Genomic DNA, 19,837 nt, shown 5'->3' on the forward strand with positions numbered 1-19,837 from the left:
ATGATTGTCCTATGGACATTCAACCTGATGCAAAGATACCCGGAGGGCACATATATGCCATGTCTGATCCCGAGCTAGCTGCCTTATGTGAATATCTCGAAGAGAACCTAGGTAAAGGGTCTACTAAAAAATCCATTACACCTGCCAGGGCATTGGTTCTGTTTGTGAAGAAAAAGGAAAACAAATTTATCATCAGGAATCAGTATCCCCTGCCCCTGATCTCAGAACTATTAGACGGACTGGGTACAGCTCATGTCTTCACCAAACAGGATCTCCATGGGGCTTATAACCTAATAAGCATTTGGTCTGGTGATGAGTCAGTGAACAGGGGCAGCAAACAGGGCAAGCAGTTTGCAGGCAGTTCACTGGTCAGTTTACCCTCCTTGAGGGGAGAGCCTTTCAGATTGGTGTGAGGAAGCAGGGGAAAAGGAAGAATAAACAGGCCAGCTTCCAGGTGAGTTCACTAGGGAAGGTCTGCTTGGAAGAAGGGCAGTAAGACAGAAGAGACAGATTAAGAGACCCAGGGAAATGGCCGGAGGATGTTGCAATGCCAGAGCCACTGCCTCTACTTGCACCTGTGAGGTTTCAGCCCAGGTGGAACTGCTCACCATCGAGGCTTCCACCCAGGTCCAGGTTTGGCGCTGTGAGGACTGCGGCTTGTAGCTTCCTTCCAGTGACAGCCAGGTGGAGGAGTGCCTGAGGTGTGAGCGGTGCCTCCTGGTGGCATCTATCAAGGAACTGGCAATAGAACTACAGGAAGAGGTGGTGAGGCTTTGAAACATCCTCTACAATGAAGAGTTTATCAGTTCGCTGCTGGAGGAGACCTCCAAGACTGTGGAGGAAGGACTGCCAGAGGCAGCACTAGAGAAGGGAGGGGGCATGGACTCCCAGGAAGATGGAAGCTGGTATCTTGTGATCTCTGGCAGCAAGCAGAAATCTTCATCTCTACCTGCAGCAGTTAGGCTGGAGAATAGATTTGGAGCCCTAACAACAGAAGGCAAGGAGCACGGTGGAGGAGGACAGGCCAGGCCTCCGTAAGGTGCTAAGGATTGAGAAGACTGCCACCAAGAAGCCATGACAGGTGGTGGTGGTGGTTGGAGACTCCATTCTGCAGGCGACAGAGTGATCTATCTGCTGACCTGACCTGTTTTTCTCGGGAAGTCTGCTGTTTGCCCAGAGCCAGATCAAAGATGTCATGGAGGCATTACTGAGACTCATCCGGCTCTTTGACTACTACCCCATGCTGCTCAGCCATGTGGGCACCAATGATACTGCCAGAGCAGATCAAAAGTGACTACAGGGCTCTGGGTGCAAGGGTGAAGGGACAGGGGCTCAGGTGGTGTTCTCTTCAATACTTCTGGTTAAGGGAAAGGCCCTGGGCAAGAGCAGGTGCATCCTGCAGATCAGTGCCTGGCTGCGCAAGTGTTGTCACCAGCAGGGCTTTGCCTTCTTTGACTACAGGATGTTGTTCCAAGAAGGATTGCTAGGAAGAGATGGGATCCACCTGATGAAGAGAGGAAAGAGCATCTTTGTAGACAGGCTCGCTAACCTAGTGAGGAGGGCTTTAAACTAGGTTCACCGGGGGATGGAGACCAGAGCCCTGAGGTAAGTGGGAAAATGAGGGACCTGGAGGAAGAGCAAGCAGGAAGGGGTAACAGGAGGTGCTCTCATACTTCCTGAGAAATGAGGGCAATCAACTAGTTACCTCAGAGCCTGGGAAACAAGCAGGAAGAACTGGAAGTTGTTGCACAGTCATGGCACTGTGATGTGATCAGAATAACAGACTTGGTGGGATCTTGCATGACTGGAGCAGTGTCATGGGTGGGTACAAACTGTTCAGGAAGGACAGGCAGGGGAGAAGAAGAGGAGGAGTTGTACTTTATGCATATATCTATGCCATATATATGACTGCTCAGAGCTCCAGTATGAAACTGGAGATAGGCCTGTTGAAAGTCTTTGGGTTAAGGTCAGAGGGGAGAGCAACAAGGTTGATGTCATGGTGGGGGTCTGCTATAGACCACCAGACCAGGAGGATGAAGTAGATGAGGCTCTCTTGAGACAATTAGCGGAAGTTCCTGATCACAGGCCCTGGTTCTCATGGGGGACTTCAATCCCCCTGACATCTGCTGGGAAGCCAATACAGCACTATGCAGGCAATCCAGGAAGTTTTTGGAGAGTGCTGGGGACAACTTCCTGGTGCATTGCTGGAGCGGCCAACTAGAGGCCATGCTCTTCTTGAACTGCTACTCACAAACAGGAAGGAATTGGTGGGGAATGTAGTAGTGGATGGCAACTTGTACAGCAGTGACCATGACATGATTGATTTCAAGATCCTGAGGAAAGGAAAAATGTCTTTTTCACCTCAGTCTTCATAGGCAAGGTCAGCTCCCAGACTACTGCACCTGGCAGCACAATTTGGGGAGAAGGTGAGCAGCCAATGGTGAAAGAATAGGTATGGGAGTATTTAGAAAAGCTGGGCACCTATAAGTTCATGGGGCCAGATGGGATGCAGCCAAAGGTGCTGAGGGAGTTGGCTGATGTGATTGCAGAGCTGCTGGCCATCATCTTTGAAAACTCATGGTGATCAGGAGAGGTCCTGGATGATTGGAAAAGGGCAAACATAGTGCCCATATTTAAGAAAGGGAAAAAGGAGGATCCAGGGAACTACAGACCAGTCAGCCTCACCTCAGTCCATGGAAAAATCATGGAGCAGATCCTCAAGGAATCCATTTCTAAGCACTTGGAGGAGAAGGTGATTAGGAACAGTCAGCATGGATTCACCAAGGGCAAGTCATGCCTGACCAACCTGATTACCTTCTATGATGAGATGACTGGCTCTGTGGATGCAGGGGACCAGTGGATGCAGTATACCTTGATTTTAGTAAGGCTTTTGATACCGTCTGTGACAGGGGGCAATCTTCCAGGCCCAATCATAGTGCCAGCCCACCCACCTGTCTTTGGGCACGCCACCTGCCTTACTCTCTTGCCACAACTTGTTGTTAAATAATTAAGATGATTATTAGGTGGGAGGCTGCCCTTTGTGCACCCTGATGTCAAAGGGTGGTACACACATGACTCCAATCTTCCCTTATCGTGTCCCATGCCTTGCAGATGACCTCCATGAGTTGTATTATGCTTCAACTTGAGGCCAGGCCCAATTCAGCACATTGTTAGGCCTCTTTCATGCTGCCCTGTTCGAGTCCTCACACATACCATCCTCCTCCTACTGGGGCTGCTACCACTCCACCCACTCTCACCAAGTCTCTTGCATTCATGCCCTTTACCAAGCCACACTCACCCTGCCCTGCTCTGTTGAGTGAACATGTAGGCCATTAGGCTTGTCTCTGTACTCCTTGGCCAGCCCTGGCACAGCCTTTTGGGCATCTCCTGCAACCCTCATCTACCCTGTGGCTAGGCAATTAGCCAAACACTGGCCTAACTCTACTTCAGTGGATAACACAGCCCACGTGTTCTCTAATTGGGGCCAGTGACTTGCCCCTGCCACTCATGGCTCCCTCTATGCCGCCTCACTCAGTCCCTTTTCTCAACCAGAATGGCCAATCTTCTAGATAGAGCTTTTAACTAAGATCTCTGGGGATGGGGAAACACTGACTGGAGCATGCCTGGGGACCGGCACACAAGAAAGCTCCGAAGCTGAGGACACTAGAAGAGACACTCTTGCAAGAGCTGAGGGAATGGTTCTCCCGCAGTGTGACAGGAAATTGAGAGTCTCAATTGGAGGACTCAGGTGCCTGTACACTAATGCCAGGAGCATGGGGAACAAACAGGAGGAGCTAGCCCTCCTACTTTCCAGTGGGCATTATGATTTAGTAGGGATTATGGAGACCTGATGGGACTCTTTACATGACTGGAGCATAGCCATAGAGGGCTACACCCTGCACAGAAGGGACCAAGTAGGGAACAAAGGTAGAGGTGTAGCTCTTTATGTGAAGGAGCAGTACACCTCCTTGGAGGCTGACCCCGTCTCCAAAGAAGAGCAGCTCAAAAACCCTCTGGGTCAAATTACCCTCTGGGGTGGAGGGTGTGGAGAGAGAGACCTAACTGTCAGTGTATAATACAGACCACCAAACCAGGAGGAGGAGCTTGGTCTGGAGTTCTCTTGAGAACTGGCAGAGGCCACATGTGCATGGGACATGGTCGTCATGGGTGACTTCAATTACCCAAACATCTCTTGGGAGGAACACTTGGTTAAGTCGGATCGGTCATGTCACTTCCTGACCTGTATTGAAGAACTCTATATGACTCAGAAAGTGCACTGGGTCACCAAAGATAATACTCTCCTAGACTTGGTCTTGGCGAAAGGAGACAACCTGGTGAGCAACTTGAATAAAGAGGTTAGCCTGGGTGACGGCAACCATGAAACCATCATGTTCACTGTCTGTTGCAAGGCACGCAAATCAGCTAGCAGGGTTGAAGTTTAAGACTTCAAAAAAGTGGATTTCAGTAGACTCAGGGCAATAGTAGGGGAAGTGCTATGGGACCAGGGACCAAAGGTGAAAGGAGTGCAGGAAGAGTGGTCATTCCTCAAGGACATGATCCTCGAAGCACAAGAAGTCCAATCCCATGTGGAGGAAAATTAACAGAAGGGCTAGTAAGTCCTCTTGTTTTAACAGGGATATCATGGTCCTCTTGTAAAAAGAAGGAAGAGGCATACAAACAATGGAAGCTTGGGACAGCCCCCAAGGAGGACTATACGACAACAGCCTGCACTTTTAGGGAGCAGATTAGAAAGGCTAATGTAAACTAGCAACAAAAATCAAGAACAATAAGAAGCCTTCCTTTAGGTTTGTCTAGTGCAGGGGGGCTGGACCCAGTGATCTTGAGGCTCCTTCCAGCCCCTAACAATCGATGAATCTATCTATGAATCTATATCCACACTGTCCTAGAAAGATTATGACAATGTAGATTACATGCCAAACTGGGAAAATGCGTGCCTTCAATCAAACAAGCATCAAATTTCTGGGATTCATGTTATTCCCCAGATGGCATCAAGATGGACCCCAAGAAAATGAAGTCAGTGCGATTGGGCATCCCCATGTTCGGTCCCGGAAATGCAACAATTCCTGGAGTTCACTAACTTTTTCAAAAGATTCATTCCAAACTTTGAGTAGTTGGCTGCACCCCTCAACAGACTGGTCTGGAAAAACATGCTTTAGAGCACTACACTGTTTCTTGGGAGCCATTGGTTCAGTTCCCTGGTTCATGATACTTCGTGTGACCTTGTCTTCTCTGGGTCCCAATTCCCAATATATACAACTGGAACAATAACATTGCCCTCTTGTAGAGGTGGGGGCCGGGCTGTGTGGTGCTTGGATACTATGGGACCATGAGTAAGGTAATGTTGATACATGTAGTGTGGGAAAGTCAGTGGTTCACAAACCGGTGTGGTAATGCTGCTGATTTCCTGCTCTGGGGAAGTAGGCTTGGCCTGAGTGAAAAAAATTGATTTCTAGAGCAATTTAGCAAAAGCAGTACATTGTGGTGGAACAATGTATACAGGCCCTTAAGCCAGCTTCTGTTGATTTTTTTGCTTAGATTGATAGGAATCGATTTGGCTCAATCACTCTGGGTGCGTCCAGACAAGCGGGAACATGCGTTTCCCCTGGGGCAAGTAGCCATGGCACATCTTGTGCTGCTGCCACTTGTCCCGTCTGCTCCACGCATGCTCTGGCACGCAGCAAGTTACCCCAGGTGCGGGAGGGGAAGCTGGGGCCAGCAGCTCTGCTAGCCCCAACAGCCTTACCTGGAGTCCTGGGGGCCTCCGAGAGCTGCAGCCACAGCACTCCTGCAGCTGGGAGCCTGGCCAGCAGCTGGAGCATGGCTCCGGCCAGCCAGGCTCCGGTTTTGGGCAGTGCGCACTGCTGCCATGTGTGCCGCCCTGCTTTTTTTTGGTATGGGTTTTTTTTTTACCTTGAGATCTCTCGGGGTCAAAAAAAAACAGCCCATGCTGCAAAGTAGCAACATGGGGAGCACCTGCATGTGCAGTGTGTGGCACCATAGATGGGTCTGTGGCGCCACATACTGCACGTCCGTGCTTGTCTAGATGCACCCTCTGAGACCTGTACAGGGCTTCATGAATACTCTAGTCGTTAGTGTGAGGTAAAGGAGGACGGTGTTTTACAAGCTTGCCTGCCGCTTGATGGTAAGTGCCTGTGTGCAAGATGAACCTGCAGTCCATGAATGATCGTTCATAGTAGCTTACCCTTTTTTCACCAGGTTTAAATCTATGAGGTAGGACCGTGCACGTGAGCAGTAATTGCAGAACAGCTGCTGTGTGGCAAAGCCCTACTTTCTCTACCTTCTGTATGTCCATATGAAGAGTTTTTAAAGTAGCTTAGTTGAATCAGGTCAACTTTCTAATGTGAGCAAGGCCCAAGACACTGCACATGGCAAATCTAGAGCAAGGTAACAATGAATTCCTGGGGCTGCTTTTCCTAGCCAGGAGTGGGCTTAGCTGGCACTGCAGGGATTCTGCTTATTCTGTTCCTGACAGTGAACCTCTCTTAAACCTATTTCTAGGCTAAGGGAATACCAACATTTTCCTTTTGCTTGGAGGAGAGCAGCCAGTGCTGCCAGGTCCAGCACACGCACTTTACACAGCAGGATAGTGCTCTCATGCCAATCCTAGCAGCACCTTCTTGAAGGAAGTGGATGTAGTGCTCTACTCTTGTGGGTTGGTCAGGAGGGGAGTCTGGGAAGCAAAGCTGCGTAGAAATGGTGAAGTCCCAAGGCTGCATATACCCTGCTTTGTCACTGTACGTTGCTAGTAAACCAATCTGACATTTCTTGGTGAGCTGAACTCTAGTGTGCTGCAAGCTCTTCATGATCTGCACCGATGTGACTGCTGAGGCTGTAACTTGGGGAAGAGCATGGTGGCTTTGCACTGAGAAGATTCATAGGCTTTTAAGAGGCTGCAGTATCTGAGCATGAGGTGCCGCCAATTCTACTTGGGCCTTCTCCTGAAGGGACAACCCTAGTATCTCTTCAAAACTTTATTTTTATATTTAACTCTGCAGTTGTAATATACCGTTAGTGACAAAGAGATCCTCAGTCATTCTGGTGCCATACCACATGGCAAAATGCTCCCCTCCCACACAGTACTATTCTCTCTTAGTTTAATACCGACATGGTGGGACAGAGCCTCGTATGGTGTACACTTTTTTTGTTTCATTTGCATCAGCTGAGTATCTGCCCCAACGTATACTTCCTTGTCAGTGAACAGCCCAGTCAGTGACCTCAGCATAATGCTAGGAATAGCATTTGTCCATTATTTTAGGTTCCCTTTTCTTGTGGTTCTGCAACACTGAGCAATATAAAGTCTTAGCTTTGTAGAGCAACCCCACTGGCAGGTGAGGCAGATGGAAACAAGGGGGGTGGAGAGAGGCAATGGAGATGGGCAGAAGAAAGAGCTTTTCCTGATCAAATTCTTATAATGGGAAGGTTTTGAAGATAAGTTACATCTGAAGGCAGCCTTATATTCCTGGATTGCTACAGAAGAAATGCTGAAATGTGAGCTACACATGCCATAAAGTATGCCATTTCTGTTTTGATGCTGAAGGCTCATTTTGTGCTTAGCCACCCGGAGTCAGGAAAGCACGGCATCAGCTCTTGCAGGACCTACCCACTCTGCCCAGTGTAACTCAGGGGTGTAACTGGCCAGTTCTGCTCCCTGGGTCATGGGAGCGCACAGTGCAGGGGTAGCAACTGGAGGTTCACTGCTGCAAGAGAAGATGTCACCTCCAGCCACTGCTCCTCCACCATACACTGCCACTGCCATTCTGCTGTCCTTGCTGCTAGAACCCAAGCTGCTTCAAGGAAGGCACAAGCTGTTGGCTGGGGGCAGGGAGGGGGGAGGAGATGGGACAGGACGAACAGGAGCATGAGATGCCCTTCTAGCTCCATTCTGGTACCCCTTCCTCCCTGCTTAGGTAGCATATGGGGCTCATACCCAACTTGCCCACCATCATTATGCTACTGATGTAACTGGTCAGCTATATCTGCCTTCACCTTTGGCTATGCACAGAAATTCGCCTTTTTAGTTAAGCTCTTGCGATAGTAAGTGTGTGGACACTCTCTAAAATGTATGTAAACATTTTTAATATTTAATATGGGTTTTAAAACCAGTGTAGCTCAAATAGTACAAACCCCAAGGGGGACACTTTTAATTTGGGTCTCATTAAAACTGTTCTTGGCTTAAACTGAAAAGCGTATATCTATGCAGGAACTTGACTGATTTAACTGACTGTGGTTTAAATTCACGTCAAGTTTTTTAATTGTCTGCATGAGAAACTTCATCCAAGATCTAACTGTGTCCACACAGAGGTTGGCACTGATTTAATTAAAATCCGTGCAAGCTTTTACTGTGAGCAAGCCATAAATTAGAGGCAATAGGGAGAAAAGCAATGTGTTCAATTCTGGTTGTAAACAGAAGTAACTTTACATTCCACTTTAGAGGAGTGCAAGAAGCAAGCAGTGTTCCTGTGGATTATACTGTGGGTGTTGAATTATTCATGAGAAATTCAGTCAATGACCTATCTAGCTTATAAAGATATCAGGTCCTGCAGGATGGGTAAAAATTGTGGTTATTTACAATTTAGACATATTTATTTTTAACAACTTTTGAATCTTGGATTATTTGTAATTTTTAACTAAGTTTTAGCTTTCATTCAAATACAGCTTGCCACAAACCCTGAGTAAAAAATTATCTTGCAAATAAATGTATTCTCCATTTTCTAGCTATTTCTATTTAAGAACAAGAAAAAATATGTCAACTTATTTAATTACTTGAATTAAGTGTATAAGTACAGTGTGTCTTCCTGAAGTGCTAAATTTGGTACGTCTATTTGCTAAACAGCTCCAGTGGACTGGAAATAACCATGTTTGAATGGTTATCAGCCACTTGACAATAAATCGTCTTGGAAAACAAGAAAAAAATGTAAAACAAGATTAAAATTACTCATTTCAATCAAGGTTTCCTGGTTACTGATTTTTAAATCTGGCTCAAATAAAAAAAGACTCTCCATATGTTTCTGGTCTTCCTAATTGCAAGTAGGGCAATTAGTTTCTTAAGCACGGGGCAAGTGTGTCAGACCTGAAGCTATCTGAAAGGACTCTTATTATGGGGTTTGTGAGTGGTGCAGGAGAAAAATTGGATTTATGTTTGAAAATGAAGTGCTTTACTCTGGTACAGCAAATTGAACATTTCTTTAAACTGGTCTCTAATGCCTTATTAAGCAAATTAACTGTGGCTCCACTGAAAGAAACCACATTATCCATACCAGCACTCAGGACACGTTTGAACTTCTTTGTGCATCAGTGACACTTGGTTTTAATACTACAGCAGCTCTCACTGCAAAGAGTGTTGAAGCATCCAGGGGAATATGGGGAAGCTACAGGCACACGCTTGAACAAAAAGAAAAGTGCATGCATGGTGGTAGTAAATATGGGAAAGATGGAAGGGTTAAGGGTGGCAGTCACCAGCATGGAGGTGAAGGTACTGGGAATACCCTTTGACATGGGATTTACAGGAGAGGAGGCATGGGAAAAGACCACTGCTGAAGTGCAGGTGATTCTGGACTCATGGACATGCGTGGGGGACAGATGAGAACCATGAAAGTAATTCTGTCTCCTATAATACTGTCCACAAGACTGTTTTTTCTGCCTTCATGATAGCAAGCGTGTTGATTACAGAGGGTAGCGCACCTTTTTTTTGAAAGTCCAAAAGGGAAAGGTTAGCTTGGGCTGAACCATCTAAGATGGGAGCTCCAAGGATATATACTTGTTTATGTAAAGCCGGTGAGTGCATCCTCCCAGGCAACGGTAGTAGAGGAGGTGAAGGCTGCACTTTTTGCATAGTATTTACCAGAACTATGATGTGGAAACTGAAGGTATATAGGGGATCAATTCTGTGCCTGTGTGCATAGCACACTGCCTTCTTGGCAAAATATAGGCTGGCAAAAGTGGAGCTGGGGGTCTTGATGGGCCCAAAAAAGATGATTGAAAACATTAGGGTGAGGGGTGTGTTGGCACCAGCACAAAATACATCATATGAGCTCTCTAAGCAAGTATAGACCAACATTGAGAAGATGATGGTAGTGGATCACATCAACCTGAATGGTCTCACAGCATTACAGATTCTACCAACATGGGTGATGTGGTACATGTGGCACCTTGGGAGGATCCTGCAGTATCCAAAGGAGCTGTATGAACAGGAAGAGTGCACCTGTTTTAATGCTGCATCTTTTGGTAAAGAGGCACAGGACATAACTGGCCAACAAATCTAGTGTGTGGCCAGGGGACAGTGGCTGACCAAAGAAGTGATGCTGTATGGCGTCTTACTTAAAAACTTTACGGATGACAAAACATGCACCCATTTGCAAAAACATAACAAGTTTATGGATGATGTGGAACTTGTTGGTATTTAAAATCTAGACTTTTATGCCGCAAGGCTGTTTAAGGCAGGCATGAGAAAACGAAATAAGTATAATGTGCTCTCTATGGGAAAGAGAAGGCAGGCGAGGCCTGACAGAGCACTTTATTTTGTGCAGAAGTGGCAGCTGGGAGCCGTGTCGGATGGACAAGGATGAGAAAAATGGACACGTTTTCTTTTTGTTTATTAACAATTGCTTTTGTGTCCTGGTGTGGGAGGTGGTGGGAATGGAGTAGCTTAAAGAGAGGTAGCTACAAGGAGCATGTTACGTGGTGTGGAAAATTGTTGAGGTCAGCTGAGGCCTACAAATATGATGATTAGGTTATGTTATGTTATAGTTATTGTAATTATTAGTCAGCCTAACTGTAGAAAGGAGAATGTGCTAGACGTCAGTGTTTTGGTGGGGGCGGGATAGGACGGGTGGGTACAGAAGGGATGGGTAATGTCTGTTTGCGTTGTGGCAATATAATACAGATACAGTTGTTTACAGGGGTGTTACTTGTTACATTTTGAAGAATGTGATACTTTGGTAGTTTTATTTTTTGAAAGCCTCTCTGGATCTTGTGCTCTTGGTGTTTTGGCTTCTGAGCCTGCTTGGCTGTGCTTCTGGAGTCTGGCTTTCAGGAACTTGGCTCAGCTTTGGTCCCTGACTCAGCCTGTGGGTTGGACTTTGCCTCTGGACTCCTCCCTTGGATGTGTGAACTTGGTCCCTGACTCCAGAGCCCTGAGTCAGCCTGTGACTTGGTCTCTGCCTCTGGAATTGCCCCGCAGATTTGCTAACTTAGACTCTAACACCTATCCTCATCTGTGTGGCTGTGGGTCCCCCAGCTTTTGTCTCTAGCCCTCACTTAGTGGTCTATTCACTAGGCTGGATTGCCTGCAACCAGGTCTTTACGTGTCCTGTAGCACAGCTGACCTAGCATTATCTTGTCATGAAACCGACTATCTCATTGCTACCTGGAATCCAGTACTGGGGAACAGTAACTATTATTATCATTTTCTTTGGTGCTTCTTCAAACCCATCTTTGGAAAACCCTCCTGTGGCACTAGGAGTGTTTAGTTCTGACTCACGGAAATGCCAGTTCCAGTAATTTCAGTGGCTCCCAGAAAATTAAAGTGGAAACACTCTGCGGGAGATTCAAGTTTGTCCTTTATGTTGTTAGTCAGTCAGGTGCAAACAGATATCCCTACCCCATGTCACACCCCAAGTGCCCAAAAACATCTGTGCAACCAAACGTAGTCACAGTGTATGATGCCTTTAAGGGGGGGATGTCTGTTGGCTTATCCTGCACCACAGGAAGTCTCCTGCAGGGGATTCCACATGTGGGCTGGGGCATGACAGAAGTGTGCCCCAGGTCAGGGTATAGTACCTGGGGCCATTATCCCACAGGATTGGGCCCCTGAAGCCGTGGGAGCAGCAGGGTCCAATCCTGCAAGACAACAGCCCCAGTGACATCTGATTAATTGGATCGGCTGTAATGGCATGCATCCAGGCACATCTGATCCTACAGCAAGAACCATGTCTCTCTCTACCTGTACTGTTGAGTCCATCTCTCCCCTTTTCTCTTTTCCACCCCTCTGCATGTCTTTCTCTTTTTCCCATTTTATCAGTGGTCTGTTCTCCAGTCATTTGCCTGTTTTCCCTTTCTCTCAGTCTCCAGTTGCTTCCTGGCCCTTTTCTCTCCCTATCTGTGACTCATTTCACAGGTATTGTAAGAGTCAATGAAAACTCTCTCTCTGCTTGAGGCATGTCCATTAGCCAGTCATAATTTTCTCTAATTTGTTTACTACTGGCTTAAACCTCTGTGAGCAGTCACTGCTCAAGTTGTGTCAGTTGTGACTGGCAGGTTCGAGAAATAATACCATATAACTTAACTTATTGAAGAATCATGCAAGTACTTCCTGCACAGCACAGATGCAAGGAAAATTTGTTAGCATGCATGGTTGCAGATAGGACTCTGAAAATTTCAGTTGGAACCAGAGAATCAGCATTTTTGCACAGCCAAGTTTTGTCCTTTGTATGAACAGCAGGTCACAGCTCTGCAGTACTGGGGTGGTACAGATGTGGTCAGTATCTATATTGTAGTTAAGCTCTGGTTAATTTTTATTCAGTTGTTTTGGAACAGTTCCCTGTAAAATGGAAAAAAATCTCACTAAGAGCATATTGGTTCTGTTCTGCTGCATCTGTAGTTAGTCTGAAAGGTGGCTGATTTCAGAAGAACAATCCCAATTTGTCTGTCAGACAGAGAGCAAATAGCATGCTTGGAGATGCAGTTATCATCATGCTATGCTCCCACACACCCAGTGCTTAATGGTCAGGCAGAGTTAGGCGTCTTTTTAGAAAGAAGCATCCATTTGGTCTGGTGTAAAACATATTTGGTGTTTAAAAGGGACCCGGCAGAGCTTTGCAGCAACTCAAAACGGTTTTAAATCGCTGAAATGTGCCAACACCGGAGAACTACAAACAGGGTCTATGGGCGCTTGTACACATGATGAAAATTGGGCGTGTTTGGTTTAATTGCGTCACAATGTACATGTGCGGGGCGGGGGGGGGTTATGTTTTAAATGAGTTTATGTTGCAAACTAAACCATATCTGCATGTAGTTTAGTTTGCAACATAGCTATCTGTAACACTGCAGCCTTTTGAAAGCTCGCCACTCCCACGCGCAGAAGTAGCAAGGGGCCCTATCTTTTTTTTGTTCTGTGGAGTCTGCCCACACCCCGCAAGCCACCAGCAGGCTGAGCGGCCCCTGAACTATGGGGGGTCCCAGTCCTTCCCGCTGCAGTGGTGCTGTCACCCAGGGCCGCTTTGGTGGGCTGCTAGCAGGTGGGTGCTGCCTCAGTTCAGGCAACTGTTGTTGGATCGGGCTGGGTGTTGCTTCCAAGCTGGCGCAGCACTCATCCACTAGTCACCCGCCCAGGTGGTCCCGGGGGGCACTGCCACTATAGTGACTAAGCAGCTGCTTAAGAAACTAGGTCTTATTTTCCTTGTTGGCTTTTACTTATTCGGCTGGTATCCCTGATGAAGTAGCTACAGGTCTCACGTGTTCTCAAACCTGTCTCCCCCTTGCCAAAGTTTTTTGCATCTACCTTCACATATCTGTCTTCCTGTGAGGAACTGACTCTATCATAAGCACCTTAGGCTAAGGGAGAGAAGGCAAGAAAAATGCCCTGGTTCTTTATGCTCACAGTGTCCTGGTTTGCAGCTGGAAGTGAAGTAGTAATCTGGGGCTCAAACATTTAACTTGTCAGCTCCAAGAGACAGTGTCCCTACCTCCTGGCCTCGTGATGGTGAAATTCAAAAGCATGCATTTGTGTCCTCAGTTTCAAGTCAGCTCAGTGATGGTCTGTCTTTATGTCAATGTTGCCAAGCTCTATTCTCGCTGAACAAATAATAGATTGCTTTTGACATGCAAGTAAAATACCATTGAGTTTATGCTCCATTTAAAAATAGCTCAGGAGATGCATTTCAGTTGCTGTTCAAATACGAATATTTTCTTCACCACAGCTGCCCAAGAGGGTCAGCAATCTTCCTTTTGATAGTTCAGTATTAATCTACTCTATGTTTAGTTCTAACAATGCCAGTTATTGGTAAATGCTCCAAAATGCATCTTTAATTTATAGTTCTAGACCCATTCTGGCTCAGTCCCCAAGGGTCTTGCTAAGCTTTCTACTCAAGCAAATCTCAGTGGATTAGGGGGAATTTGAAAAAGTCAGAAGTAAACTCTGAATGATATTTGGCTTGGTTCTGTGTTTACCCTTATGTGATCCTCACCTCTAAAGCAGATCCATGATGTTTTATTTTTGTCAGCCTAGCTAAATGCTAGTCTCCTAGGACAAATGCTATGTTTCTTTGGGTAGGCAAGTGGAATACCTTCAGATTTGCACTTTGGCTGATTTGTATTTGTGGCAGGCTGTCTGATGTTATCTGCTTGTACTTTTTTGCATATTAAACCGAGGAATTCTTTTGGATAGCATTCATCTGTCACGGTGTCAGGATAGATATGTCACTGAAGAGGCTAAATATGGTTGCGGTGGAGGTATTTTTAGTTACTTCAGCTCAGATCTGTGAAGGTCTCACCTTAACAAAAGCCCTGGTGAAGAACTGCCCTTCTCCATGCAGCACTAAGTAAAAAGCAACTTTTTGTGTTCTTCCTTCTCCAGCATTCCACATTATCACGCAAGTTCGTGGAGGTGATGTCGGAGTACAATGCCACGCAGTCTGACTATAGAGAGCGCTGCAAAGGGAGGATTCAAAGGCAACTGGAAATCAGTGAGTAAAATCACTTACTAGCAGAACAAGGCAGCTTGAGCTCCTGTGCCCAGAGTCAGCAGTCAGGTTCTGGTACTGATTGTCTGTTAATTAAAATGCTGCTGGATTTCAGTGTTTCATGTGATAACATTCATGTTTTCAAAATGTATTTGTTGTTGACTTGCATTGGATTTCATCTGGCAAGTGACAGGAGAGGGTCTCTGGGCTCATTTACCAACCCCAAGTCATAGTGTGTCAGAACACATGCTCTGTCCCCCTAGGTTACTCATGGAGAAAACGTACTGATTCTGCGATTTGCCAACATAGAAAATTGAAGAGCTGGCACTCGCTCTCAGGTGGAATAGACTCCAGTGCATTAGGCACCTCCTCCAACAAATATGATTCCACCCATTGCTGAGGGATGAAGTAACCTTTTAAACTTGGACATCTGACCCGGGAGAACATTGTGCCTTGCATTCACATGCATAGTTCCTACTTTATCCCCAGACTGAGATCAGTCAGCCAGTCGGAGTCCAAATGACATGGCAGCTCCATAGCTGCTGGCCCTAGCAGTTGAAATTAGGGGAGACAGTGAAGTGTGACTTCAGTACCCTACAAGGTAATAGCAAGCATGTGGAAGGGGAAAATAAAGCTGTTTCCTGGCTCAGGCCCTAGACTCTTCCCCACATTTGGCAGCATTTTTCCTGCTCACAGGCTGCCATCTTCTCCGAGCGTGCTGGGAGGCCCTTTATTTTGTGATGCTAACAGGAGAGGCTGCACCAGTGCTACCCTCTTTTGCAAGTGTGGGCGTGTGAGGCCTGGCACACGCTGTAATTGCTTCCATGTTGGCAGCAGGCTGTCAGAGCGCTTGAGAGAGGCATGCATAGGCTTCAATTAATCCCTGCTAAATTAGCAAGAAGAGAATCACTTCCAGTGTGTGGATTGGGTTCAGTGATAAATTTATTGCTTAATTAGCTGCCCCGTTTAAGAAAGATGAGTTGTTGGGTCTTGCTGAGGTGTCTAGCCAATGTCTGTGTGAAGCTGGCATCCCCTCCAAAACTGCTTTTGCTCATCTCCGCATTTCTTCTGGTATCAAAGTAGCAGTGAAAGGACATGGTTGCTTTCAAGGCAGAGGACTCTATCATCCCAGGCATTGAAGAAGGGGTTTCAGGTCCTTTTTGAGGCCATGGCCAATGCAGCTCTGGAAGCAGTGACCATGCGCTGTGACTCGGGCATCAGCAGAAGTAGAAGTAGTCCTCTTGCTAGTGAGCAGCCCAGCTTTTGTATTTTATTTTAAAAGCCATAAGCGGGGAGAACAGAAAAGATCTTTCCTCTTCGGCATCTAATTTTGAATCCAGACAGATCGTGCCATTGTTGATTACTGAACGTCTACATTTTTCTACATTTATATGAAGCTGGCAGATTCAGAGGTAGGAGCAAAATCTGACATTTATTCCATGCCAACTTCCATTTAAGGTGAACCAAAAAGTATTTTCAACATAAATGTAAAAAACAAAATGAGATATAAGATCCCAGGACACTTACTGCTCCCAGTACCCCTAAACTGTTGTGGGAGAAACATGAACCTTATACTCAGTTTTAAGCAGGTAGAAGATTTTGAGTTCTCTTCTAATCTAGACCTTCAGTCACTCTCATTAGAAGCTTGTTTGGTATTTGCATGCGAGTAGAGCAGCGATTCTCAACCAGGGTGTTGTGGCATCCTTGGGAACCTTGAGATCCTCTCAGGGATGCATTGGGGTGTCAAGCAAGTTAGCACTATTAAGTGTGAAGGCATGATTTATAAGATAAACCCCAATATTTCAAATAGGAGTCTATACTGTCAAAAGCAGAGTGACCTGTTGTGGCCTTTCTGAGTGCTTTGCAGCAGAATTGCTCTATTTTTACTTAGTCAAAAAATGAATAAAAAATAAGAGCTGGCATTTTTTGAGGGTGCCTCAAGTCTAAAAAGGTCTGGACTACAGGGCTGGTGAGAGCCTTATAGTCCTTCTGCTCCCTGCACAGTCAGTGGCAATGCTGACTTCCCACCTGCTCATGCTGATGCACTTCAGGCTGCAAGCAGACGTCACCTTTGTGCCACCATTACAATTTTTATGGTGGTACAAAACTCAAGCAAACAGCCCTTTGTTGCAAACCAGGTGTTTACATTTTGTGATGGCAGCAACCCTAGTCATAGTCTGTGCTGCCTTTTTTGCAGCCAACATATATTCCCTTATGAGAGAACCATGATTTCATCCTAGATATCTGCTATTTCATGGTGCTTTTGTCCATCACTCTACTCTTGGCAAACTTCACACTGCTGTATGTGCAGTCTTAATTAGGTGTGCATCCCTGGACAGCATAAGCACTCCCTGGCTTGTCTTTTGTCTTGGGCAGCCACTATCGCCTTTGTGAAGTATGTATCTGTCTCCTGACATGGGCTCTCAAATCTGTTAGGATTAGTGCCCAGGCCCTTTAAACAAAATTCTGCCTTGCACACACAACTCCTCACTTGCATGGTAGTTGGGGAGCTGTGGGGGGAGGGCCTTTAGTGGTACCTGCTTTTTTAGATCTTGGCCAGCCAATACCTGTGAATTGTCTTGGTGCTTGTAGCACCCCATTGTGGTTACTACTTTATTGAATTGCCTGGAGGCTCCCATCAGAAACTCCAAATAATTACAGCATGTTTATAAACTCACTGTCCTGTTACAGTACTCTGGAAGGGCACTTTGCTTAGCAGTGATCTTCCTGGGCATTGCCTTATCCTCACCGCAGAATGTTACAATCTCAGTAGTGATGTGCATTGTAGTTGCTTGGATACACTCATGATGGCTTGTGATCAGACTGCATGTTCACCTACAGCGTCCAAAGATAAAGTGACAAAATTGTTCCGTTTCAGAAGGCACAGACAGGGGCAGCTTTCTCTATCTGAGCGTATCCCCTCCTGGGCCTGTCAGGCCTCTGCTTGCAAATGATGTGAGCTTTTAGCTTTGCATCAGTGCTGCTCCTAGGTCTTTTTGTGAGGCATCGTGCTGCAGCTCCAGCTGTCCTGCATGGTTGGAGTGCTTTAGGACTGGTTACTTGCTTAGGAGTTTCTTTACTCTTTCAAATGCTTGCTGTAGGAATTCCCTTGCTGCATCATTTTCAGCTTGTTTGGGTATGGGTAGATCTAAACTGGAAGGATAGCTGGCCCTTCCAATGAATTGCTGAACCTCCTTCTCCTTTTTCTTCAGTATTTCCTTAATGGGTCTGTTTTTCAAGGTCCAGCCAGAGTCCTTCAGAAGTTCACGGCTCCTCAGTGTAGGAGACCTCAGCAGTTCTGAGCTTCAGCTCATCAGCATTCAGACTAATACTCCATCCCTGCACCTGGTTAATACTCTGCTTAGGGATGTGGTCTGGGGTGACCTCTTCTTCGGCATCATCTTCTCCTGCAGTAAAAATGTCATTGTCTGCAGTCTTGATGCCTGAGAACACCTTGTCTGTAGGCCAGCCTCATTCATACCCAGCACTACTTGCCCACAGGTCGGAGGCAAAGGCTGTCAGGTGCCTGGATGGTTCATCTACTCAGTGTTGAATGGGGAAATAATACCTCATCTTGGATTAAAGTAAATGTGGTAATATGGTTTTCAGGTATAAAATCTTGTAGTCACTGTGCTTATTGGCAATTAGTACCATCCTCTCCAGCCGGAGCAACAAGCTGATTCTAGGGAGACTCCCAAACCCCTCTGCCTTTGTTCACAGAACAGATTTCTGCTGTAATGATATTAGTTGGAGCGCAAAGCATGGCTGTGCCAGGAGAAGCAAAGTCACACGGTTACTGCCAGAGCTCAGTTCACTCGGGTACAGGCATGGTTTTAGTCTTCCAGCACAAAGCAGCACTTTGCTAGCGTGAACTACATCTGCACTACCAGCACTTTGCCAAGTATTGTACTGGTGCTCTGGATCAATAGAGCACTCCCCATGGAGATGCAGCCTTGGAGCAGGAGAGGAGTGAGGGACTTGAGAGGCTCAGACCTTTTAGTGAGCAGTAGGCCCAGGAAGCTCACACAGAAGTAAATAAGCATCTTGTGGGGGTCACCTTGGGCTTCTCCCTGCCAGCTCGTCCAGCTGCTGCTGAAATCTTGTTTGAAGCAACAGTCTCTCTTCTCTTCTCAGCAGCCTTTCTGCCTTCCCTTGCTCCCTCACTGGGCCTGCTGTTGTTCCCCATGACATATGGTAGCCCCCACACTATCTAAAAGTGTGTTCAATTGAAGCAGCAGGATCCTAACAGAGGAAGGTACCTCAAAGGCCCTAATGCACAAAGCCCTGCCACAATTGACTGCTGTGGGGAAGCAGTGCTATCTCATAGCAATCAGATGGTAAGAGGGTTTTCAAGAGCAATCTCCCAGACAGGGAAGCATCACAGGTACTTTGTGATCTAGACCTCAGCAGTTAGAAACATAGGTGAAGCACAGTCCAAGGCTTCATTTCCACAGGTAAACCAGAGTGTCATCCTCCTCCAGGAAGCCTGGCTCCTCACCTGCAGCCAGTGTGGATGAGGGGAATTCTTCAGAGCATCAGGCTGTAATTCTTAAAGAAGTCTGCCAGGTGGTTTAGACATAGAAGTGCCTCTAGAATAACGCAAAGCACATGCCCCTTCCTCAGGAAGGTCCTATGGTCGAAGTCTGCTACCCTGGTCAATGGAAAGCAGATCCTGCAGGAACACTTCTTCCCCTTTAGGACTTTTCTATGTTTCGTGTAGTAATAGTATGAATTGTATGTGTTGTAGCTTAAGAAGATTTTGTAATGCAGACAAGCTCTAGGGCAGTGACACTCGGTCCTCACTGACTCATCAGCCATGTGAGCAGTCAAGATTAACCCAAGAGCTGCAGCAACACATACATCCCTAAGCAAATTGTGGCAAACATGCTCCAGTTCAAAAGAAATGTATGCATCTTGACTGGCATTGTGGTGCATTAATTAGCAGAAAAGGCAGGAGCTAATTTTCCCTGCTTGGGACAGTGATTTGGAACAAATGTATGTATAGCAGCAGTGTCCAGGAGTGAATCTAGCTGGGGAAGCTTTGATGGAACATTTCTCACTGTTCACGGAAAGCTTGTTTCCATAGCTGCAAAAACCCCCTCTGTGAATAAAAAGTT

The 19,837-nt window shown here is 46.4% G+C and overlaps 1 protein-coding gene across 5 annotated transcripts in view; it reads left to right on the top strand.

Annotated features, from left to right (window-relative positions):
• The window catches only part of STX1A (syntaxin 1A), a 313,683-nt gene that overhangs the window by 259,415 nt on the left and 34,431 nt on the right, over positions 1-19,837 (top strand). For all 5 annotated transcript variants that reach the window (XR_003095558.1, XM_006029900.3, XM_025211368.1 and 2 more), the window contains exon 6: positions 14,615-14,723. Coding sequence is in view for 4 of the 5 variants with exons in the window: in XM_006029900.3 (XP_006029962.1) it covers positions 14,615-14,723 (109 nt within the window). In the remaining variant the exon portion in view is untranslated. The remainder of the gene's footprint in view (positions 1-14,614; positions 14,724-19,837) is intronic.

The sequence above is a fragment of the Alligator sinensis genome, unplaced genomic scaffold (genome assembly GCF_000455745.1).
Source record: "Alligator sinensis unplaced genomic scaffold, ASM45574v1 scaffold773_1, whole genome shotgun sequence".
In the NCBI taxonomy this organism is placed as follows: Eukaryota; Metazoa; Chordata; order Crocodylia; family Alligatoridae; genus Alligator; species Alligator sinensis.